The sequence below is a fragment of the Ochotona princeps genome, chromosome 27 (genome assembly GCF_030435755.1).
Source record: "Ochotona princeps isolate mOchPri1 chromosome 27, mOchPri1.hap1, whole genome shotgun sequence".
Taxonomy (NCBI): domain Eukaryota; kingdom Metazoa; phylum Chordata; class Mammalia; order Lagomorpha; family Ochotonidae; genus Ochotona; species Ochotona princeps.
This window is the reverse complement of record NC_080858.1, coordinates 21,885,768-21,908,963: the sequence shown is the minus strand read 5'-3', so window position 1 is coordinate 21,908,963 and position 23,196 is coordinate 21,885,768. Positions and strand designations below refer to the sequence as shown.

Sequence of the window (23,196 nt, the reverse complement as noted above, 5' to 3'; positions counted from 1 at the left end):
GAAGCTCTGAGCCAGGAGTTTCCTACATGGGCGCAGGGATCCAGTACTTGCCATCTTCTACTGCTTTCCCAGGTGCATTAGCAGGTAGCAGGATGGGAAATGGAACAGCTAGGATTTGAACTGGTGCTCAGAGTGGTTCCATGGTGTAATGGTTAGCACTCTGGACTCTGAACTGGTGCTCAAACGGGATGCAGGGGTCTCAGATAAGGGCTTTATGTGCCATACCACAGCACCAGCCTCAAACATTAAGTATTGCAGAACAAACTTTATTCTCGCCTCTGGTCTCATTTGAACCACTCAACTTTGAGTTCTTTGCGTTGTCACAGGCTTGGTCCTATTTGATATCTTTTCTTACCCTGTTGACCCTCCCTCTTGCTGTGTTTTTCTCGTTTGTAACTGTTGTCTTTACTCTTGAAGGTGATGCTACTAACCTCAATCTATGTGTGGCTGTGGCTGACAAGCCTTACCTAGGTCTCTGGAACAGTGCGGCATTCAGCCAGAAGCTGCCCTGCTGAGGGGGTGCCCCTCGTGCCTCGCGGCAGCAGTGAAAACACCTGGGCACGACGGACTGACAGTGCAGGCTCACTCGGTCATCTCTGCTGGCGACTGCACACGTGTCCAAGTGACCGTCCAATTAGTGGCTGCGGCTGCTGTGTACTTTGGAAATATTCCTAAAATTTCTTGTTTGAATGAGTAGTTATTCGCATGGTGACTGCCTAAGAAAGCAGTCACATGGTTTATGGTTACAAAAACATCTATTTCACTCTTTACCTACCTATTTTCCTGCCTGGAGGACAAGTGGTGTGTTCAGTATCTTACCTATCTTGGCAAAAATATTTTATGCGTGTACAAATAACATGTGCTCATCTCTATGCTCTGCACACATAAGCACACACCCACATGCACACAAATGCCTTTTTAAGCACAAAATTAACTGGTTATATGCAAGGTTCTCGCCTTGATTTTGTCTGATGTTTCTTGGAAATGAACAGAAGTCAGAAGATAAATCGCTGTCCCTGCCCTTATTTCTTGCTGAATCTTGCGTCGTCGTCTGGAAGGACAGATTGTCACTTCTGCTCTGCTTAGGACCAGGGGTGTTACAAATGCTGAAGCTTTCACATCTCGGCATGGATGTTATAGATTGAACTTCCCTGGTGGGAAAAGCAGAAAACCAAAATGCTCTGAAATCTGAAACTTTCTTGAGAAAAAGTTTTAGATTTTGGAGCAAATTTGTATTTTGGATTTCAGTTAGTTCCCATGATGATGGGCAGGCAGCTAGGTTGCTTTCCATATGACACTGTTAGTTACAGCTTCCTTCCAGTACCACAGCCTTGGAGACACCAGTGATCCTGCAGTGTCTGACAGTAACGACTTCTCTAAGACTTGGAGAGGAGTGGAAGCCTTGTTTGGACACCAGAGGATGTATACGTAATCTTGTTTTTGTTTCTTGCAGGTAGTTGAAGAACAGGGCTTATGGCCCTTCCATTTTCTCTCTCAGGAAGCTCTTTTGCAGTATCTCAGAAGCTTATCCATTCTGCCTTGCTAATCTTTTTTCTTTTTTCACCGCCTCCCCGCTGTGTGTGCCTCAATGGAAAGGGTTAAAACATGGCACACTGGGCATCCCTCGCTTGAATAACGGCTCTGTTTCGTATGTGTTTCTTCAGTGTGTGGACTGAGGCGCCGTGTCCTGTCAATGCAATTTCTTCTAAGTTCTTAGATCAAGCAGGTGCAGCAAGTTCTTGAGAGGCCAGTCACGGAATGGGAACTGTGAGGGCCAGGGGTAGCTGGCGGTGTGACTTCAGCACCTCTGAGTCCTGGCCCACCCTCTGTCCCAGGAGGAAGAGGAGGTAGAACGGGAAATCATAAAACAGGAAGAAAGTGTGGATCCTGACTACTGGGAGAAATTGCTGCGGCACCATTATGAGCAGCAGCAAGAAGATCTAGCCCGAAATCTGGGCAAAGGAAAAAGAATCCGTAAACAGGTCAACTACAATGATGGCTCCCAGGAGGACCGAGGTGTGTGTGGCCGGCCCCGCCCCCCACCCATGGGCCGTTCCACTAGAGCAGTGGGCCCCGCTCATCTGCCCTCTCTCCCTCCAGATTGGCAGGACGACCAGTCCGACAACCAGTCCGATTACTCAGTGGCTTCAGAGGAAGGTGATGAAGACTTTGATGAACGCTCAGAAGGTGAGGACTGGGCTTGGCTGCTGGTTGTCTCAATATTGTTTTCGTCTGGTTTCTAGCCTGTGCAGCGTCACTCACTCATCCCTTTCTTCTTGCAGCTCCCCGCAGGCCCAGTCGCAAGGGCCTGCGGAATGATAAAGATAAGCCATTGCCTCCTCTGTTGGCTCGAGTTGGGGGGAATATTGAAGTAAGTACTGTGCAACTTGACGGAGGGTGGTGAGTGCTAGATACTGAGTCTTCCGTGGAGTGGCACTGGATCCCTCTCACCTGGCTTCCTCTTCTCTAGGTACTCGGTTTTAATGCTCGTCAGCGAAAAGCCTTTCTTAATGCAATTATGCGCTATGGGATGCCACCGCAGGATGCTTTCACCACCCAGTGGCTGGTGAGAGATCTCCGAGGCAAGTCAGAGAAAGAGTTCAAGTGAGTTGAAGGCTGGGGCAGCCAGTGGAGCAAGAGCTCCTTTTGTTTGGTCATTGCACCGTGTGGTGTGAGCTGTCCAGGGAAGTGGGCTGTTTGCTTGGCTGACCTTGGCAGGGGAAACTGTATTAGGAGTTCTTATGTCCTTACCTGTCCTGGAAGAGAACATGGGAGTGGCGCAGGGGCTGCACACGGACGAGCCCTCATATGTGCTGGTGGGCTTAATCGGGGGAGCCAGCACGTTGTCATAATGTGTAAGTGGGTAAAGGTCTGATCTAGGAGTTGAACTTGTTCTGCTTTGTTGCTACAGGGCCTATGTCTCTCTCTTTATGCGGCATTTGTGTGAGCCGGGAGCAGATGGGGCCGAGACCTTTGCTGATGGTGTGCCCCGAGAAGGCCTGTCCCGTCAGCATGTCCTCACCAGAATCGGTGTGATGTCCTTGATTCGCAAGAAGGTGAGCACTGAGCTTCTGCCTGCTGTTAAAAGTTTCAAGGGAAACTGGAAGGCCAGTGGGAGAGAAGCTAGGGCTGGAACGGAGTCTTGAGCTTCTTGTCTTGTGACTGCAGGTTCAGGAATTTGAGCATGTTAATGGGCGCTGGAGCATGCCTGAACTGGCTGAAGTAGAGGAAAATAAGAAAATGTCCCAACCTGGGTCACCCTCCCCAAAGACCCCTACACCCTCTACTCCAGGGGATACACAGCCCAATACTCCTGCACCGGTCGCTCCTCCTGGTAAGTCTGCCTGTCTCAGCCTTGGTTCCTGTCTCCTTGTCCTAGCCTAGGCATCTCTTCTCGCCTGTGCTCAGTTGTCACAGGGGAGGCCGGCAGGACACACAGCACTTTCCCTCTCAGTTTAGGAGACCACCCTACGAGTGGGGCTTGGTCTTAAAGGCGCGAGAGGACAATTTGCATGGTACAGGTGGGGAAGACATGACCGCCTCTGATCTGGGACCTCCTTCCTAATTGATTGTCTCCTTTGGTCTGCAGAGGATGGAATAAAGATAGAAGAAAATAGCGTCAAAGAAGAAGAGAGCACGGAAGGGGAAAAGGAGGTGAAAGCTGTGGTCCCTGAGGCCCCCATGGAGGTAAGGTGGGGGTGGCGGGTACTGCCCTGAGGGTGGAGGGTGCCAGCCTGCCTGCTTCATCATCCCTCTGTTTTTATGTTTTAAGTGTGCACAGCCCGCTGCCCCTGCCTCCGAGGATGAGAAGGCGGCGGCCGAACCTCCTGAGGGAGAGGAGAAAGTGGAAAAGGCGGAGGTGAAAGAGCGAACAGAGGAGCCCATGGAGACAGAGCCCAAAGGTAGCCCCGTTGTCTTTTAAAAACAAAACGTTCTTTTGAAGATTCATTTATTTGAAAGGCAGAGTTACAGAGAGAGAGGGAGAGACAGAGATGCTTGCTCCATCTACTCCTCAAATGGCCATAATGGCCAGGGCTGAGCCCAGGCCAAAGCCAGGAGCCAGGAGCTCCGTCTGTGTCTTCCACATGGATGTAGAATCTTAAGTCCTTGGGCCCTCTTCCAGTGCTTTCCCAGGTGGATTAGCAGGGAGCTGGAGTGAAGTGGAGTAGCTGGGACGTGAACTCTGCCTGGATGGGATGTTGATATCTCAGGTGGCACTTTAACCTGCTGTGCCATAGTGGCATCCCTGGTATCCCCAGTTTCGGGTACCACAGACCTGTTTGCCTTAGACCTTCCTGCTGGGCTCTAGGAATGCCTGAAGGAAGTGACTCTCCAGAGGATCTTGCACCCTTAATTCAGAATTACACTCCTCCTCCAGCCATGCTTTATGGCTTGAAATTCAGATGTGGGACTGTTAGAGGAGGACAGCTGTGGGACAGGTGACTGTTGTACTTCCTGTGGGTCTCAGTGTGTCTGTTGCTCCAGGTGCTGCTGACGTGGAGAAGGTGGAGGAGAAGGCAGCCATAGATCTGACTCCTATTGTGGTGGAGGACAAAGGTGAGTGCAGAAGTGGCAGTGCACTGGAAGGACTTGAGAGCCAGAGGCCGGGAGTCTGTTTTCCCTGCCTGCCTGCCTGCCTGCAGCTAGGTTCCTCCCCAAGTAAGAGGCTAGCTCTCTGTCCTTGTGTTTGGTCATCAGGAGACTGGTGGCCCCTTCTCTGGGTCTGCAAGGCCCCTGTGTAAAGAAAGAGTAGCAGTGGCTGGGATGTCTTACAGTGTGCAGTGTTGGGGCTAGTGGCCAAGGGGTAGGGCTTCTGTGTGGAGCTGATGGTTTCTTCTGTATCACCCATAGAAGAGAAGAAGGAAGAAGAAGAGAAAAAAGAGGTGATGCTTCAGAATGGAGAGACCCCTAAGGAACTAAATGATGAAAAGCAAAAGAAAAATATTAAACAGCGTTTCATGTTCAACATTGCGGATGGTGGCTTTACTGGTATGGGAACAAAAGGCTACTGGGCTCAGAAGGATCTGAGGTGAAATGGGGGCTGTTGCCAGGAAGCTAGGGTACCTGTACTGGAGAGGGGAACTCCACGCCGATCGTGCCCACCTCTGGGTTCCTAACTGGAAAGCCAGAAGCAGAGCAAACTGGCACGATGCTCAGGGTGGGGGCAGGAGTGTGTTGAGAGGTCTGACTTCTCACAGGTCTTTCCCTCCTCTCCACCCTTCCCTCACTTCCTCCTCAGAGTTGCACTCGCTTTGGCAGAATGAAGAGCGGGCTGCCACGGTCACCAAGAAGACTTACGAGATCTGGCATCGGCGGCATGACTACTGGCTGCTGGCTGGCATCATCAAGTATCCTTGGCTTGGGTCCGCTCTGGGGTCCTGGGGAGGGGGTCTGAAGACCTCACAGCAGGAGGCTCCCTTGGCCTGTTGGGTTTTTCCTGAGCACTTTCTAACAGCCATGGCTATGCCCGGTGGCAGGACATCCAGAATGACCCACGCTATGCCATCCTCAATGAGCCTTTCAAGGGTGAAATGAATCGTGGCAATTTCTTAGAGATCAAGAATAAATTCCTGGCTCGAAGGTTCAAGGTGAGTGGTGTGGGGAGGAGGGAGTAACGCACTCAAGGGGCAGGCTTCAAGCGTGCAGAACAGTCTGGTCTAGGAGGGAAGAGAATCTGTTCAGCCAAAGGAAATGGCATTGACAGAGCAGTAAACTTCCCCTATTGTACTCTGGTAACTTAAGTATCAAGTTGAAGACACACAGACTTGCAAGTTCACCAGCGGCACAGGAGCTGTAGATGAGTGTGGCTGAGTGGCACCGGCGAGGGTGGTGGATTTGTGGGAAGCACTGTGGGTCACAGTGTCTGCAGAGATACAGGGGTGGCATGGAATTGTGCCTCTGAGGAGGGAGGGCGTCGGGGGCCTGTGGCCTCTTTTTTTCTTGATTAGAGAATGCCTCTTGTGCATAAGGGGAGGGCATAAACGTGAGGCACAGTGTAAAAGCAGAGCTCCATTTTCAAAACCCATCAGGCCTCAGGCTGCTGAAGAGAGAATTCCTGGTGGGTGAAGGCATCCTGTGCAGAGATGGATTGTCATGAGACAAGCCATGTGTCCCGTAAGCTGAGTATGACTTTAATCAGGGGAACAGGAAATGTACACCAGCCTCCCTTCAGGGGATGTGTGCCAAGCAGTGATTGGAACAGGGGGGCAAAGACAAAAAAGATGGGTGCCTATTCTCCAGGGACTCTTGCTTTCCAGGGAAGCACCTGTGTGGCTAAATTGCCTTCCTGTGCGTCAGCAGGGAGTTAGCCAAGGTCTCCAGAAGGATTGGGAAAGTCCCCCGGCACAGAGGAACTGCACCGAAGCTTGACGGGGGCAGGTGTTGGCATGGTGATTGAGCTTTGATGAACGGCCTGGGAAGATGGGTAGAAAGAGACAGATGTTGGAAGTAAAGGGATGGGGTTGAGTAGAGCTGCAGAAGCAGGGAGCTGAGAGTGTTTGGGGAACCACGGCTAGTCCAGCTCGGTGCTGGTGGGAGGCAGACTGTGGGAAGGAGAGAGGCAGAGGATAGGCATCAGCGAGTGGGTTGTTGGCAGCAGATAAAAGAGAATTTGGACTTTGCCCTCTAGTTAATGGGCAGCCATTGGAGGTTTGTGGACTGGTTTTGATAGGTCCCAGGGAGATGGAAATGTAGTCTGAGATTAAACTTGAGAAGTATTAAGAGCTTGGGGCTGTTGCGTTGGTTGTAAGAAAATAAATCAAAAGATAAGAATACAGGAAACAAAACACTGAAAATTTTCTGAGCCTGTTCTGATTACTGTGGGCATCAACAAGCCTTTTCTGTTGAAGTGCTGGGTAGTGAATATTTCCAGGCCTTGTGAGACAGACAGTTAATATTGCAGATACCCACCTGTGTCATTGTGTGAGAGCAGCCAAGGGTGAATCACACACACACATCAGTCTAGGCGTGTCCCAATAAAACTTTGTATGTAGACACTAAAATTTGAATTTCATGTAATTTTCTTCATCTTTTTTGTCCTACAAAGACTTAAGTATTTGGAAGAGTAACAGAAAAGATGGAGAGACAGAGATGTTCTATCCACTGTTGGCATTCCTCAAATGGCTATGATGACTGGAGCTGGACCACACCAGGCCAGGAGCTCTGTCTCCATAGGGATGGCAGGGACCAAAGCATGGGACCATCCTGCACTGCTTTCCCAGGCACATTAACAGAGAGCTAGGTCAGAAGTGGAGTAGCTGGGGCTTGAACTAGAATTTTCTATATGGGATCTTGGTGTTGGCAAGCAGCAGCTTAGTTTGCTACATCAAACCAGCAGTGCTTATATAGTCTCACAAGGCGTGAAATTGTCTTTATTTTTACTTTCTTCCCACGAGTTGAAGATTGGAAATTCAATGTCGACCCTTGGGCCACACAAAGCTGACAGAGGGTTGGATACAGATGGCTCCCAGATGATAGTTTGTGAAGTCCTGATTTTGTAGATTTGAGATATAAGGTAGTGAGACTTCAAAAATGACAGATGTTTTGAACTTGAGTCTCTGAGAAGGTTAAGTGATCATTTACCAAGAGAGGGAGCGAACTGTAGAAGAGAATGGTACACACAGTCATAGACAAGTCTTCATTGTTCCTCGTAAATCGCACCCTCCCTCTGCCTCCCCACCACCCATGAGTGGGGTCAGCCACACTAGGGAAGCAGCTGTGTAGAGGTGCTGGCTGGCACTGAGGGAGGGAGCAGGCATTTGTTTTATTTGGCTTGGTTCTCCATTGACTGAGTAGCTTCTTTTTAAAAATATTTTATTTGAAAGGCAAAGTTACAAAGAGAGGGGAATACGGGTGCATAGAACCGCACACGTGTGCGGTCCTCTCCCCCCAACCCTCCAAAAGCCTTATATTTGCTGTTTCACTCCCCAAATGGCCACAAGGGCCTGAGGTGTGCTGACCTCAAGCCAGGAGTTTCATGTGGATCTCTCACGTGGGTGCAGGGGCCCCAGCATTTGGGCCATCAGCATCCTCTGTTTGCCAGGCCCTTAACAAGGAGCTGGATCAGAAGTGGAGCAGCCGGGGCTTGAATTGGTACCCATAAGGGATGTTGGTGCTGCAGGCAGAGGCTTACCTGCTATGTCATGGTGCCAGCCTCTGGCTGTAAAATGCTTCTCATAAATCGAAAACCAGAATTCTGCCTGCATATTTGTTTATTTGAAAGGTGACAGGTAATAGGAGAGACATGGCCACAACAGCTGGAAGAGGCTGAAGTCACCAGCCAGAAACTTGAGTCTCTAGCGTAGTGGCGGGGCCAGGTACTGGAGCCGACTTCCTGGCACTTTAGCAGGTAGCTGAATTGGAAATGAAGAAGCTGAGACTTCAGCTAGCACTGCAGTGTGGAATGCCAGCATTGTAAAAGTGGGCCGGACCACAGTCACATGCCACTTGACACCACAGAATGTTAAGTAACAAACAACACATGCATGTTCAAAAACATCATAGGAAAATTAACAGTATTTTATGCCTACAGAAAACATCATCCTACAAAATAGAAATGGCACCCTGTTTTAGAAAAAGAGTAAATCTGTTGGGAGGGAGGGTTGCTGTTTAAGGGGAAGAAATGGTATTGATGGGAATAAACAACAAAAATACTTTATACATTTTTTTTATATATAAAGATTTACCTATTTTTATTGGAAAGTCAGATTTTGTCCCGGCACGGTGGCCTAGCAGCTAAAGTCCTCACCTTGAACGCACCGGGATCCCACATGGGCACTGGTTCGAGTCCTGGCAGTTCCATTTCCCATCCAGCTCCCTGCTTGTGGCCTGGGAAAGCAATGAAGGACAGCCCAAGGCCTTGGGACCCTGCACCCACGTAGAAGACCTGGAGGAGGCTCCTGGTTTCAGGTCGATTCAACTCCAGCTGTTGTGACCACTTGGGGAATAAGCCAACGGATAGAAGACCTTTCTGTCTCTTCTCTCTCTGTAAATCTTTCTTTCTTCTTTTTTTTTTTAATGATTTATTTATTTTTATTACAAAGTCAGATATACAGAGAGGAAAAGAGACAGAGAGGAAGATCTTCTGTCCGATGATTCACTCCCCAAGTGAGTGCAACGGCTGGAGCTGGACCGATCTGAAGCCAGGAGCCAGAAGCCTCCTCCAGGTCTTTCACATGGGTGCAGGATCCCAAGGCTTTGGGCTGTCCTCGACTGCTTTCCCAGGCCATAAGCAGGGAGCTGGAAGGGAAGTGGAACAGTCTAGATAGAAACTGGCACCCATATGGGATCCTGCCACTTGCAAGGTGAGGGCTTTAGCCACTAGGCTATGGTGCCAGGCCATAAGTACTTTTTAAAGGCCTGTTTATTTTTGTTGAGAGAGGCAGATTTACAGAGAAAAAGAAACAGTAAGATCTTCCATCTGCTGGTTTACTCCCCAAATGACTTCAATTGCTAGAGGTGAACTGATCCTGAAGCCAGGAACAGGAGCTTCTTCAGGTCTCCCATGTGGATGCAGGGTCCCAAGACTTGGGGCCATTCTCCTGCTGTCTGGCCTGGAAATGCGTTATCTTATTGGTAAAGGTTTATAGACTGGAAAGGCAGCAGGGGGTGGCTCAAGTCCTCAGACCCCTGCACTCAGCGTGGGAGACTGGAAGAAGCTCCTGGCTTCGGTCGGTTCACATCCAGCTATTGTAGCTATTTGGCGAGTGAGCCAGCTGATGGAAGGTTTCTGTCTGTCCTCCATAAATCTGCCTTTCAAATCAAAATAAATGTTTGAAAATAATATTATGTGTGCTTTGAAGAGTCGTTAATGATCAAGGGTGGGGTGCTTATTCTGAAAATGTAATATATGTTTATCTCCAGTGTGGTTTCAGCTATGTAAAAAATATGTGTACTGAAGAACCTCAGGAGCAACATGAAAAGTGTAACAGTTCTGTGATTTCTAAATTGAGTTTTCATCCTTTTTGCCTAAAAGAGAACAAGTAAAGGTTTTAAAAAGCATGGCCCTCCGAGGAGAAGAAGGAGGCAGTGCAGTGTTGAAGTGCTGGGTTTTGAGCACGGTTCTCATTGCCTGGAGGCAGAGGTGAGCTGCGGCCCATTGGAACTTGGAACCGAGCAGAGCAGGCGTGGGTCTGACTTGTCTTGTCCCTTCCAGCTCTTGGAACAAGCTCTGGTGATCGAGGAGCAGCTGCGCCGGGCCGCCTACCTGAACATGTCGGAGGACCCTTCTCACCCTTCCATGGCCCTGAATACGCGCTTTGCCGAGGTGGAGTGTTTGGCGGAAAGTCATCAGCACTTGTCCAAGGAGTCCATGGCAGGAAACAAGCCGGCCAATGCGGTCCTGCACAAAGGTAGCCAGTGGCTCCCCTGCCTCCTGCGCCTTCAGCCACCTCCCCAGAGCGCCCGGAAGCCTGCTCAGAGCCTGTGTGTCGCAGCCCAGCGGAGCAAGGCACCCAGAGGCTGTCATGGGCAGTCGATGCTGGTCTTGTAGACACAGGTTCCTGGGGGTAGAAGGGGTAGTGCCAGGTCATCGGGAGTGCTTAGGTGCCTTCACATGGTCTCAGATCCTTTCCAATACTGGCTTCTGTTAAAGTAAAACAGCGTTGAGGAGGTGGAGGGTGACTTGAGGGGAGAAGGCAGTAATAAAGCAGGTGGGAGACAGGTCCAGAAGGCAGCGGATGCCAGAGTGAGAAAAGCAAATCCAAGGATAGACTACAGTGGAGAGCGAGCAGTGAGAGGGGGAGGGGATTTCAAAAGTATAGAACACGCTTGAAATGGAAATGGTGGGTATCAGGGGTTCCAGTGTGGTGTAGGGGTCAGGCCGGGTGACTGACTGACAAGATGACAGCATGTCAGTCACTGGTCCCAAGTGGGGTCAGGCAGCTAGTCCATGATGGTAGAGCAGTTTTTTTCCCCCCAAGATTTACTTATTTTTATTGGAAGAGAGGAGGAGAGACAGAGAGGAACATCTTCCGTCTGCTGATTCATTCCCCAAGTGGCCCCAACAGCCAGAGCTGAGCTGAGCCAGGAGCCTCTTCTGGATCCCCGCACAGGTGCAGGGTCCCAAGGCTTTGGGCCATCCTCGACTGCCTGTCCCAGGCCACCAACAGGGAGCTAGATGGGAAGCAGGGCTGCCAGGACACGAACCAGTGCCCATATGGGACTCCGGCGTGCTCAAGACAAAGACTTTATCCGCTAGGCTACTGCTCTGGACCCGGTAGGGCAGTTTTAACATTTTCATTTTTATATTTTATTTGAAAGGCAGAGAAAGAAAGACATATTTTCCATCCCTTGGTTCATTCCTAATCGGCCCCAGCAGCTGGGACTGGTCTAGGCTGATGCCAGGCATCAGGAGCATCTTTGGATCTTTTGCCTGGTCCGTCTTCTACTGCTTTCCCAGACAACTGTAGTAGGGAGATGGGTTGTAAATGGAGCAGCTGGGGCTTGAACTGGTGCCCCCTATGGGATGCCAATGTTGCAGGCAGCAGCTTTACCCACCTTGCCGGTCCCAGAGTGTCTTTTTTGCCCAGCACAGCTCACCGCTGGCTTGCTCCCTCTGCAGTTCTCAAACAGCTGGAAGAACTGCTGAGTGACATGAAGGCAGATGTGACTCGACTGCCAGCCACCATTGCGCGGATTCCCCCGGTGGCTGTGAGGTTACAGATGTCAGAGCGGAACATTCTCAGCCGCCTGGCCAACCGGGCACCAGAGCCTCCACCACAGCAGGTAGGACCATGCCGCTGCTTCCCGGTCGGTGCCCCTGGGGGTCAGTGGGTTCCCTCGGGCGGAGTCCCTCGGGTGGAGTCCCATGTGAGTTCTGAATGCCTGATCTTTTTCCCTCCAGGTGGCCCAGCAGCAGTGAAGTCACCTCCAGCTCTGAGCAGTGATCTCACTTCATCTTGTCCCAGCTTCTCCCCTTGGGGCCCACAAGACCCTGGCCTTCCTCCTGCCCACCTTCCACCTTGTAAAGGAGAGCCCCCTGCTTGGGGCTGGGAGGGAGTGAGGGGCAGCGGTGCCCTTGCTGCCCCAGCGAGTGCAGCGGAGCAGCGTGGCGCCATGTGCAGGGAGCTGGCGGGCTGGCCTCCGGACCCTGGCTTCTCTCCACTGTTACAAACTGCTGTGGGTTCCTGCCGGGCTTGAAGAAAACGAGCTGAACTTCTTCCTCCTTTTGGTTTTATTTTGCTGATTTATTTTGTGTTTTCTCCTTTTTTGGGGTATTCAGAGTGGGCTGGGCCCCTGGGCAAGACACAGCTACCTCTGTTGGCATCTTTTTAATACCAGGAACCCAGCGGCTCCAGCCACTGTGCGGCTAGAGTTTAATAAAGTGGAAAAAAAAAAAAAAGAAAAAAACCAAAAGCATAAAAAAAAACCACCACAACAAATTTCATGAAAATTGAAAATAAAACTTTCCTTGTATTTTAGTGCTCTGGTTGAGTGTGGGTGTAGGCTCAGGTGGGCAGAACCCCACCCCTCCATAACTGTCACCTTAAGGGCCTACGGGGGACACGGTGTCTGGCCCAGAGTGGCCTCGGAGGGCAGTCCCGGGCACCGTGGGCTCGCGGCGCCCTGGCCATGTTAACACTCACTTCTCTGAGCCCGTGGTTAAAACCACCTGGTGTGGGGCTGGGAGGAGAAGCTGCCAGGGGCTGGGCATCACCCCGGTGCCCCTGGGGAAAGGCCTAGAGGCCCGCCTCGTGATGGGACCACGCCTGGGGACATGCGACAAGCAGGGACGCATCCATCGAGGCTGGGCCTAGGGCGCGGGGCGGGTCGGGTCCCCACCGGTTCGGCGAGGAAACCGGGAAGCTGGGCCTAGGGCACGGCACGGGTCTGGGACCCGCCGGTCCAGCGACCGCGAGGCGCTGGGCTCTCCGGGCGGAAGCGACCGGAAGAGGCGGGGCAGCGGGCGGGCGTTGGCAGTGCGCCTGCGCGGCCCGTTTCCGGGCACCGGGGCCTCCGTAGGCTTCTCCCGGTGCACGTGGAGCGCGGTCGGGTGAGTGTCGGCTTCGGGTGGGTCTGGGGGAGTCGGGGGAACCTGAGGGCTGCGCGCCGGCCTGGGCTGGGGCTGGTGGGCGGCTTGGTGGGCCTTGCGGGAGCCGTCGGGCGGTGTGCGGAAGGCCAGCCTTGCTCCCTGTCCCACTCGCACCACGCCGCCTTCTCCCGTTCTTCTCCCCAGCACCATGGGGCGCAAGTTGGACCCTACAAAGAAGGTGAAGCGCGGGCCGGGTCGAAAGGCCCGCAAGCAGAAGGGTGCGGAGACGGAGCTCGTCCGCTTCTTGCCTGCAGGTCAGGGCCGCTCCCCCGCCTCCCCGCCTTCTCCGCCGTTCTGGGTATTAACCCTTTTCCCCTCACTCTGTGCTTGCTTTCTGTGCAAGTGGAATCACGTTTGTGCGAGTTGCGTGGAAGTGAGTGTGGACGACACGGTGTCGGAGGGCGCGCTTGTAACTATGTGACAGTGGTGAAGACGGGGGTTGGGGGGAGTCCTCGTGTGGAAGATGGGCCTCCCACCAGTCTGCGCTGCACCTTTGCAAGCGGAAGTTGGGAACGGCAGAGCCAGCCGCCTCAAGCGAGGGATGGAGATGAGAAAGGAAGACAGGGAAAAGCTTTGCGTCTCGTACTGAGATGCGATTTTACTGATCTGTTAGCAAGTCCCGGATGCTGTGTGCGTCTGCTTGGCTTAGGGTTTCCCTTCACCCTGGGAAAGAGGTGCAGGAGGGAAGTGGGTGCTGAGTTTGACTCCTCTGCAGTTAGGAAATGACAAGCCTGGAGGTTTAAACCGTAGATTTCTTGGACTGAACAAGTAAAGTTGAAATGTGTTGAACTTAGTAACAGAGTAAGCTGAAAAGTGGGGAGTCCAGCTATTAGTTTGGTGGTGATGCTATTTTTTTTAAAAATATTTATTTTTATCTTTTGTCCACTGGTTCACTCAGATGATCCTAACGACTGGGGCAGGGCTGGGCCAGGCCAAAGCCAGGAGCCAGCAAATTCATCCAGCTCTCCACATTGGTACAGGGACTCGAGTACTTAGCCTGTTTCCCTTGAAGCTACAGCGGGGAACTGGATCGGAGGTGGGGCAGCTGGGGCTCGAACTGATGCCCATATGGGATGCCCGCATTGCAGGCAGTGGGCTTAAGCCATTCACCCCACAAAGCTGGCCCCTCCAGCTGTAAACCCCACAAGGCTATTTTTAAACGTATCTGAGGGAGACGGAGCGTCCGTCTGCTAGTTTACGTCTCAGATCCTTGGAGTGGCTGAGGTTGAGGCCAGGGCTGGGAGGTAGGAGCTTGAGGTCTCATGCAGACCTAGTTACGTGAGCTGCTACCTGCTGCTTCCTGGAGCAGGAAGCTAAAGTAGGGAGCCGACTGGGGACTCCAACCCAGATGATCCAGTGTGGCGTGTGAGGTAAAGTGCTGTGGGGCGACACTCTGGGCCCATGTTGTGGTACAGTGAGTTAAGATCCATGGTGCTGGTATCCCATATGTGCTCCAGTTCAAGTCCTCACTGCTCCACTTCTGATCCAGCTCCCTGCTGACAGCGTGGGAGGGCGGTGAAAGGCAGCCCAAGTGCTTGGGTCCCCTGGGAAACCTGGATGCAATTTCTGGCTTTGACCTGGCCCAACCCTGGCCTTTGTGGCCATCTGGGGAATCAACCAGAAGATTCTCATCCTCTTTTCCCCAGCCCCCCCCCACTCTACCTTTCAAATAGTTTTTGTTTTGCTTTGCTTTCGGAAGAGCTGCACTGTTTTCCTTTCCCGGGCTGTGCTGACTCCCCCCTGGTTCCGGGCTGTGCTGACTCCCTTCCCCCTTGGTTCCTGTTCCCGGTGCTCCTTTGTACCTTTGCATTCACCTGTGACCTCTTCTCTTTTTGCAGAGAATGATGAAAATTCCAAGAGACTGTCTAGTCGTGCCCGAAAGAGGTGAGTGTCAGAGTGCAGGTGGCTGGAGCACCCACTGGCCCTGCTCTGCAGCCATGTGGGCTGGGTCAGTGGGCAGAGCTGACAGCGGGAGCCCGTGGGTTCCTGTGATGGGAGGTGGCGGAGCCCCCCATGTCCCCAGTGCCTCCCTCCGGCTGTTTTACGCAGGGCGGCCAAGAGGAGGCTGAGCTCTGCTGAAGCGCCCAAGACTCATCAGTCTCCTGGGGCCGAGCTTCTGGTTCGGAAGCTCCCCAAAGGTCAGTGGGTACAGGAGGTGGGGGTTGGGTGCAGGAACACACTGGCTAAGCACTGCTGGGGTGAAGGAGCACCCCGAGGATACAACAAGTGGCCGGCAGCCAGGGCAGGCTCCCGGGGCTGTGGGGGTGGTGGTCAGGATTCTCTCACACTCTTGTGGTCTCTGCAGGAGCTGTGCAGACCCCTGGGAAGAAGGGAGCCTCCCCTGCACCTAACGCTGTTCGGGGCAAGAAGCGGCCAGCTCCAGCCCGGAGCAGCGATGAGGAAGAGGAGGAGGAAGACTCTGAAGACGAAGATGGTGGTGAGATCCAGGGGGAGCTCTGGGGCTCAGAGGACAGCGATGCTGGCATGGTGGATGACTATGGGGCTGCCTCCAGCTCGGAGGAAGAGGTGAGTGACTCCCTGGGTGCACAGAGCACTCTTGCCTTTCCATGTCCTTGGCTCCAGGGACACCCCTGGCCAGGGGACAGAGATTGTCACGTCATTTCTGTGCCTTCCCTCCTCACTCAAATGTGTTTATAAGGTTTGTTGTTTAAGATATGTATATGTGAGGAGCCAACACCATGGCAGCATGGGCTAAGACTTTGCCTGTGGCACCCATAGGGGCACTGGTTGAAGTCCCACCTGCTCCACTTCCCATCCAGCTCCCTGCTTGTGGCCTGGGAAAGCAGTGGAGGATGGCCCAAGGCCTTGGGACCCTGCACCCACGTAGGAGACCTGGAAGAAGCTTTCGGCTCTTGGCTTCAGCCTGGCCTGTCGCTGGCTGTTGCTGTCATTTGCGGAGTGAACCAGAGCTTAGAAGACATCTCTGTCACTCCGCTATTGACCCTATGGGATACTGGTGCTGCGGGGGGAGGTTTAGTGTGCTATACTACGGCACCCACCCACTGCACACCCTCTTTCTATTGAGTTACAGTTAGGTACACAGGCACCAGTCGATCACCATAGCTCCCCAAATCCTGAAAACTGCAAGGATTTCAGGTGTTGACATTGGCCGTTACGTTGTCAGTATAATGGAGCAAGGAACAAACTTGAAAAGACTTGTGCTGTGAGGTGTGTGATAGTAACACACAGAGACACCCGGAAGGAAATCTGGCAAGGAGACCCGAGAGCCCACAGACAGGGTTTTTTTTTTCTTTTAAGATTGATTTATTATTATTGGAAAGTCAGATTTACAGAGAGAAGGAGAGAGAGATCTTCTATCCGCTGGCTCACTTGCCAAGTGCCCACAGTGGCTGGAGCTGAGGCAATCTGAAACAGGAGCTACTTCTGGTCTCCCACGCAGGTGCAGGGTCCCAAGGCTTTGGGCCGTCCTCCATTGCTTTCCCAGGCCACAAGCAGGGAGCTGGATGGGATTGGAACTGGCATCCATATGGGATCTGGGCACCTGCAAGGCAAGGACTTCAGCCACTAGGTTACCTCGCTGGGCCCAGACTTAGGGTATTTGTGTGTCATAGGATTCTGGCGGGACAGAGGAAATAGAACAGAAAATCAAACAGGACACATCGTGTACGCCTTTGATCTCTTGTGCAGCCTGAACATTGGTAGTCCGTGTGCCGGTTTTATGATTGGTTCTGCAGTGTTCATGTTTCCTCTGCCAGCACTTATGTATTTAGGATAAATGGAAGTGTCAGGACTTCTCTTGTGCATTCACGGCCCCTGTCTCTCTCCTCAGTTGCTGCCTATTGAAAGGAAGGCTCGCAAGCAGAAGGCCCAGGAATCTATGGAGTGAGTCCTGGAGCCATCCAAATGGCGGCTGGACAGTGGTTGGGGCAGAGGAGGGAGGAGACCCCCGCTTGGCTCTGGAAGTCAATCTGTATTCTTTCTGGGACCTGCTTGCAGTGGCCACTGGAGTGAGGAAGACACGGATGAGGAGGAGGAGGATACACCCCCTCCTGCCCGCCCCAGGAAGGAGCCCAAGTCCCAGGAAGCCAATGAAGCCGACCTGCAAATCAATATGGATGAGGATGAGCGCTTTGTGCTGCCCCCTAGTGGGCAGATGGAGCAAGATATCCTTCTGGAGCCTGGAGGCTGGAGGGGGCACGGGCAAGTGCACCTGGGAGGGGGGATTTCAGCCAGGAGTTCCACGAAGCAGTTCCTTAGCAGGCCCACATGGCCAGGCCCCTGACCTGCAGCGAATTCACAAGCGGATCCAGGACATAGTGGCTGTGTTGCGCGATTTTGGGACCCAGCGGGAGGAGGGGCGCTCTCGTGCTGAGTATCTGAGTCGGCTGCAGAAGGACCTGGCTACCTACTACTCATATGGGGACTTCCTGCTTGGCAAGCTCATGGATCTCTTCCCACTGTCTGAGGTACTGGGCCAGCAGGCTGCCCCGCCACGCTCTCCAGCCCCGCTGCTCTGCTCCGAGCTCTCGGCTGGCCAGCCTGACCCAGTCCCTGCTCCCTTGCTCCTTTAGTTGGTAGAGTTTTTGGAGGCCAATGAGGTGCCTCGGCCCATCACCCTGCGAACCAACACTTTGAAAACCCGTCGCCGGGACCTCGCTCAGGTGAGGCAGGAGGCCAGGTTTGCTTGTCACAGGGAGGGACTGACAGGCGGTGGGGGGCGGCTAGGACCAAGCCAGTCATGGGGGCATCTGTGTCCCCAGGAGGCTAACCCAGCCCTGATGCCCATGATTGGGGTGGGGCAAGGCGGCTGTTTCCCAGTAGAAGTGCTGCCCTCCAAGCAGGTTGGGGAGAATCCAGGGAAGCGATTCCTGCCTCAGAATTACATGGAGAGGGAAGATAAGAGATGCTGTTCATCTACTGGTTCACTTCCCAAAGGCCACAGCAGCCAGGGACAGGCTAGACTGCACCCAGGAGCCTCTTCCGGGTCTCCCACACAGGTGCAGGGGCCCAGGACTTTGGGCCATCCTCCACTGCTTTCCCAGGCCACAAGCAAGGAACTGGATGGGAAGTGGAGCAGCCAGGACTCGAACCGACCTCCATATGGGATGTTGTTGCTGCAGGTAGCAGTTTTACCTGCTGTGCCATAGTGCAGGTCCCACACAGTGGTATTTTAAGTTCGATGTTAAGGATTCAGGGAGTCTAGGTTAAAAGTTAGAGATATGATCCAGAGTATTGGGTACCTCCTAGCATGAAAAAAAGAGTGTATCCTGGTGTGTTTAAGTTGTTGTTTAGGGTTCACACACCCAGTGTTCTGGTCCTTTTGCTCCTGATCTGGCTTCAAGCTCACGTGTGCTTTGGAAAGCAGTAGATGATGGCTGAGGAGCTTGGGCCCCCGTCACCCGTCTAGGTTTCCTGTCCACCCCCGACTGCTGTGGGCACCTGCAGGGTGAAGCAGTAGATGGATGGTCTCTGCCTTTCTCTTTGTGTGTCTGCCTCTCAGATACAGCGAGGATAGATAACAGTTTTAGGGTGCTGAGGTGCCCAGTGTTTTGTAAAATCGGGGCGCTTGCAGGGAACGACACAGAGGCGCCTGCTCTGTGGCGATGCTGGTGTCCAGCACTCAGGCAGGAGTGGAGTTTAAGAAAGGGCCCAGTGGAGGAGGCTGTAAGGCTGACGCTGTGGGGTCGTGTCCCAGCTCGTCCACTTCCAGTCCCGCTCCGTGCTACTAATGGCTTGGGAAAGCAGCAGAGGATACTCCAGTTGCTTGTTCCCCTGTGCCTATGTGGGAGACTTGGAAGAAGTTCTTGGCTCCTGGCTTGGTCTGGTCCAGCCCTAACTGATGGAGGGTTTTTTTTTCTCTCCCTCTAATTCTACCTTTTCAATACATAAAATCTTCCCCCACCCCAAAAAAATAGTGGTGGGGCTCCTGCTGCTGCATGATCTGGGGTGTCTAAGTCAGGACTCGGAGCAGGTGGCCCTGGACCTGCCACTGGCACCAGAGTCCACGTCTCGTCCTGGTTTGTAAGTCCTGTTCTTACTTTCAGGCACTGATCAATCGTGGGGTGAACCTGGACCCCCTGGGCAAGTGGTCGAAGACTGGCCTGGTGGTCTATGATTCTTCGGTGCCCATTGGTGAGTGTCCGTTGCTCTGCAGCGCTCCTCGATGCTTCCTCGTCCCTTCGTGTCACAGCACAGTTCCCTCCCACAGGCGCGACCCCCGAGTACCTGGCTGGGCACTACATGCTGCAGGGTGCCTCCAGCATGCTGCCCATCATGGCCCTCGCCCCCCAGGAACACGAGCGGATCCTCGACATGTGCTGCGCCCCAGGAGGAAAGACCAGCTACATAGGTGTGGATGGGAGGGTGGGGTCAGGGCGCCTCAGTCCTGGGGTCTGCTGTGCAGGCAGCCAGGCAGCCTGACTGTGAGCCTGGGTCCATGCCCCTGGCTGCATATCTGACCTCGGGCATGCTTCCGGTGGCCTGCTGCTGTCCACGTGTGCGGGGAGGAGTTGTGCTGTGATGGGCCGTGCTGTTCTACTTGGGCTGGGAGGTTGCGGGATGCACTTACAGGTTCATCCTCTTCCTACTGGGTTGTTTATTCTTGATTTTTTTTGGAAAGGCAGATTTACAGAAAGGAGAGACAGAGATCTTCCATCTGCTGCTTCCATCCATATTGCAAATGGTTATAATAGTCAAGAGCTAGGCCCGGCGCGATAGCGTAGTGGTTAAAGTCCTCACCTTGAACACACCGGGATCCCATATGGGCGCCGGTTCATATCCCGGCAGCCCCTTCCATCAGATGGAAGATCTTCCTCTCTGTATATCCGCCTTTCCAAGAAAAAAAAAAAAAATCTTTAATTAGGGGGAAAAAAAAAAAACAATAGTGAAGAGCTGAGCCGATCCAGAGCCAGGAGCAAGAATCCTCTTTGGGTCTCCCATGTGGGTGCAGGGGCCCAAAGATTTGGGCCATTCTCTGCTGCTTTCCCAGGCCACAAGCAGGGAGCTGGGTGGGAAGTGGGCAGCCGGGATATGAACCGGCACTCCCAAGGATGTCAGCACTGCAGGGGGAGGACTAGCCTGTTGAACCATTTTGCTGGCCTCTCAGCTGTTAAAGCGTTTGGGCAGCCAGAAGGATGTTTAGACCAAGCTGGAGGCTTGCCTGTTGCTAGGGGCTGGGCCAAGCTAGCTACGCCTGGGAAGTAGGCAGTGGGGAACTGGCTTATTAGGAATGAAGTCAGCCATGACGGGGTGAGACTGGGGTCAGTGTGGGGGCACTGGCTGCTCAGCACCGCTGTCCTCCCCTCTGCAGCCCAGCTCATGAAGAACACGGGTGTGATCCTTGCCAACGATGCCAACGCCGAGCGTCTCAAGAGTGTAGTGGGCAACCTGCACCGCCTGGGGGTCACCAACACCATCATCAGCCACTACGACGGGCGTCAATTCCCCAAGGTGACCGTCCCCCCGTGGGTCACCCCTTGAGGCATCTCCCAGTCAGCTCCCCCTTGGCAATAATGGAACGTGTAGACTTGCTCCTAGGGAAATGAATGGCGTGTGGTGGCTTGCAGAAACCGGTGACTGGCTTGTTTGTTTCTCCAGGTGGCGGGGGGGTTTGACCGAGTGCTGCTGGATGCCCCCTGCAGTGGCACCGGGGTCATCTCCAAAGACCCCGCCGTGAAGACCAACAAGGTGAGGTGGGGGACCCTCAGGCAGGTGGGGGCTGGCCTGTTCTCCCAAGGGTACTTCCGGGAATTGCGACCTGCGGGGCCTCTGTGTGCACAGGATGAGAAAGACATCATGCGCTGCGCCCACCTTCAGAAGGAGTTGCTCCTGAGCGCGATCGACTCTGTCAATGCCGCTTCCAAGACGGGCGGCTACCTCGTCTACTGCACCTGCTCCATCATGGTGAGACTGCTGCCTCAGCTGAGCAGGGGAGCCGGGCGTGGGAGGCTGTTCCGCGTGCTGCCTTCCGCCGCAGCTCCTGCAGCCCTGCCCTCTCCCTCCACCTGTCTCATTGCCCCGCCCCCCACAACCCAGGTGGAGGAGAATGAGTGGGTGGTGGACTATGCCCTGAAGAAGAGGAACGTACGGCTAGTGCCCACAGGCCTGGACTTTGGCCAGGAGGGTTTCACCCGCTTTCGGGAAAGGCGCTTCCACCCCAGCCTGCGTTCCACTCGACGCTTCTACCCTCACACCCACAACATGGATGGCTTCTTTATTGCCAAGTTCAAGAAATTCTCCAATTCCATCCCCCAGGCCCAAGCAGGTAGGTCATCGTCCGCTCCTGTCTCCCAGGAGGCCTTGCGGTCTGCCTGCAGCTTCTTCACCTCAGCCTCTGGGGTCTTGGAGAGGCCTCTTCCATCCAGCTCAGCTGTGGTCGTCCTTGGGGCCTGGGTCCCATCGGAGTGGATCCCTGTGGAAGGGACCGCAGCCCTGTTCTGTCACCTCAGCCCAGTGCTGACTTAGGGCCCAGCACTCTCAGCACTGGGTTGGCATAGGCCCCTTAGGATGACACCTCTCTTACCAATTGCTGGTCGCCTGCTGGGCCTCTGAGTCCAGCCCTGATCTCAGGGGGAAGGTTGGGGCTTCCGAGACAGGCCTGAGCACCGCCTGCTGGGGTAGAACTGGAACCTTGGCCTTAGTTGGCTAAATTAATAACGAAGCTCGCTAGAAGTTGAGTGTATAATGTGTCAGTCGGGAGTCTTAGTAACTTGTGTCTAATTATTGTGGGTGTGCTGCCTTTTTTCCCTGCATTTCATCAAACAGAAGCCACAGGAGGAAGACAGCTGTCTGGCTTACAAACAGTAAAGCTCAGTGCTTGGGGTTTGTTCTAGCGCTTCTTGGATTCATCCACAGCCAGAGTGTCTTGCTGCCTACTGTCCTCCAGGGGGCGCAGCTTCCCTTCAAATTCTTACCAAGGATGGGCAAGCCATTCCTTCCTATCTCTCTGGTTTATTTGAAAATTACAGAGAGGGTGAGATGGGAGAGACCTCTCCAATCCACTGCAGTGGTAGGGCCTGTGCTCAGCCGCCGCCTGGAGCTTCATTTGGGTCTCCCACGTGGGGGGCATTTAGAGCGTACTGGAGCAGGAGGCCAAGTGGCCGGCAGCTGAAGCTGTCCACGCCTAGCACTGTCCAGGTGTGGAGAACATCTGGCCGAGAGATGGCAGTTAACTTCCACAGTTCACTTCTACTTGAGGCCTAGTTTTCTCAGACTGTCTTGTTTGCCTTTAACCACAGGAGAGTCTGCAGCAGCCGCCCCTACAGATCCAGGCTTGTCCCCGGGGAAGGGGAAGGCCCCACCCGGGTCTGCGCTCAGCAGCCAGCCAGCTCAGAAGGCTGCCGCGGCTGCGGAGCCAAAGCAGCACTCTCAGAAACGACCTCGTCTCCAGAAGTTGAACGGCTCAGCCGGACGGGCAGGCGCGGGCTTGGCAGCTGGGGCTCCCGTCCCCAAGGCCCAGGCCGCCTCAGAGCTCCAAGAGAACAGTCAGCCCCCCGAGCGAGCTCAAGCGGGCAGGGGGCCAAAAGGCGGAGAGACGTGCAGGCCGGTGGCTGGCAAACGGTGGACCCCCAAGAAGGCTGCCGGCCCACGGCAGAATGCCCTTCCCAAGGGCACAGACCCTGGAACTCCTGCCGAGCACACCTTTGCCAAGACCCAGGCCGCCCCCAAGCCCCGGGACCATGCCCAGCCCCCCGGGAAGGCCCAAGGAACCAAGAAAGTGAAGCGCCAGCAGCTGGGGCAGCCTTTAAAGAAAGCTGCCCTCCAGACCCACAATGGCACGGCCCAGGGCTCCAGCCGGCCCCCACCGGCCAAGAGGAGGAAGTCCTAGGGGGCTGGTTGCAAGCCAGATGGAGCCGGCTTGCCACCTGTGCCACTGCGGTGGACTGTACCCTCTGTGAGGATGGCCCTGCCACTGTGCACACATATGAAATTACATGTTTTTATAGTTTGGCTGTTGCGTGTTTCTTCCGGGGGCTGGGGACCATCCTTACTGGCCTAAGGGAAGAGGGAGGAAAGTGGGGGACCCCTAAGGAACAGGATCCCCTGGGGCTCCGGAGAACTGCAGTGAGCGCTAGGGCCAGGACAGCTGGTCGCCTACCACCAGAGCTCTCGGGACCGTGGTGGGCTGTGTGCCACCGTTCCAGCCAGATGCCAGGCGGTTTGGCCAGGGGGTTCCTCGGCCTAGA

At 53.9% G+C, this 23,196-nt stretch overlaps 2 protein-coding genes and 1 non-coding gene across 17 annotated transcripts in view; all 3 read left to right on the top strand.

Annotated features, from left to right (window-relative positions):
• CHD4 (chromodomain helicase DNA binding protein 4) overlaps positions 1 to 12,419 on the top strand; it is a 33,119-nt gene extending 20,700 nt beyond the window's left edge. For 6 of the 15 annotated variants that reach the window (XM_058656148.1, XM_058656142.1, XM_058656145.1 and 3 more), the window contains exons 26-40: positions 1,836 to 2,016; positions 2,101 to 2,187; positions 2,283 to 2,371; positions 2,471 to 2,604; positions 2,912 to 3,056; positions 3,169 to 3,334; positions 3,590 to 3,687; positions 3,773 to 3,902; positions 4,486 to 4,557; positions 4,852 to 4,989; positions 5,240 to 5,348; positions 5,456 to 5,588; positions 10,154 to 10,352; positions 11,561 to 11,724; positions 11,843 to 12,419. In XM_058656148.1, the coding sequence (XP_058512131.1) occupies positions 1,836 to 2,016; positions 2,101 to 2,187; positions 2,283 to 2,371; positions 2,471 to 2,604; positions 2,912 to 3,056; positions 3,169 to 3,334; positions 3,590 to 3,687; positions 3,773 to 3,902; positions 4,486 to 4,557; positions 4,852 to 4,989; positions 5,240 to 5,348; positions 5,456 to 5,588; positions 10,154 to 10,352; positions 11,561 to 11,724; positions 11,843 to 11,860 (1,863 nt within the window). In that variant the 3' untranslated portion in view covers positions 11,861 to 12,419. Of the gene's footprint in view, positions 1 to 1,835; positions 2,188 to 2,282; positions 2,372 to 2,470; positions 2,605 to 2,911; positions 3,057 to 3,168; positions 3,335 to 3,589; positions 3,688 to 3,772; positions 3,903 to 4,485; positions 4,558 to 4,851; positions 4,990 to 5,239; positions 5,349 to 5,455; positions 5,589 to 10,153; positions 10,353 to 11,560; positions 11,725 to 11,842 lie in introns of all 15 variants that reach the window. The other 9 variants (XM_058656149.1, XM_004596372.4, XM_058656146.1 and 6 more) reach the window with 4 other exon arrangements.
• LOC118760299 (small Cajal body-specific RNA 11) lies at positions 3,371 to 3,508 on the top strand. Its single transcript, XR_004996700.2, has one exon. It is a non-coding gene; the product is annotated as a small Cajal body-specific RNA 11 (non-coding RNA).
• A 733-nt stretch (positions 12,420 to 13,152) lies between the features above and the next one.
• Positions 13,153 to 22,973, top strand: NOP2 (NOP2 nucleolar protein). Its single transcript, XM_058655983.1, has 15 exons — positions 13,153 to 13,284; positions 14,869 to 14,914; positions 15,080 to 15,168; positions 15,336 to 15,556; positions 16,842 to 16,894; positions 17,009 to 17,177; positions 17,281 to 17,478; positions 17,584 to 17,673; positions 19,057 to 19,144; positions 19,221 to 19,361; positions 20,322 to 20,461; positions 20,609 to 20,698; positions 20,792 to 20,914; positions 21,047 to 21,275; positions 22,249 to 22,973. Exons 1-15 carry the CDS (start codon positions 13,179 to 13,181, stop codon positions 22,836 to 22,838), a joined length of 2,373 nt encoding a protein of 790 aa, XP_058511966.1. The 5' UTR covers positions 13,153 to 13,178; the 3' UTR covers positions 22,839 to 22,973.
• Positions 22,974 to 23,196: the final 223 nt, after the last annotated feature.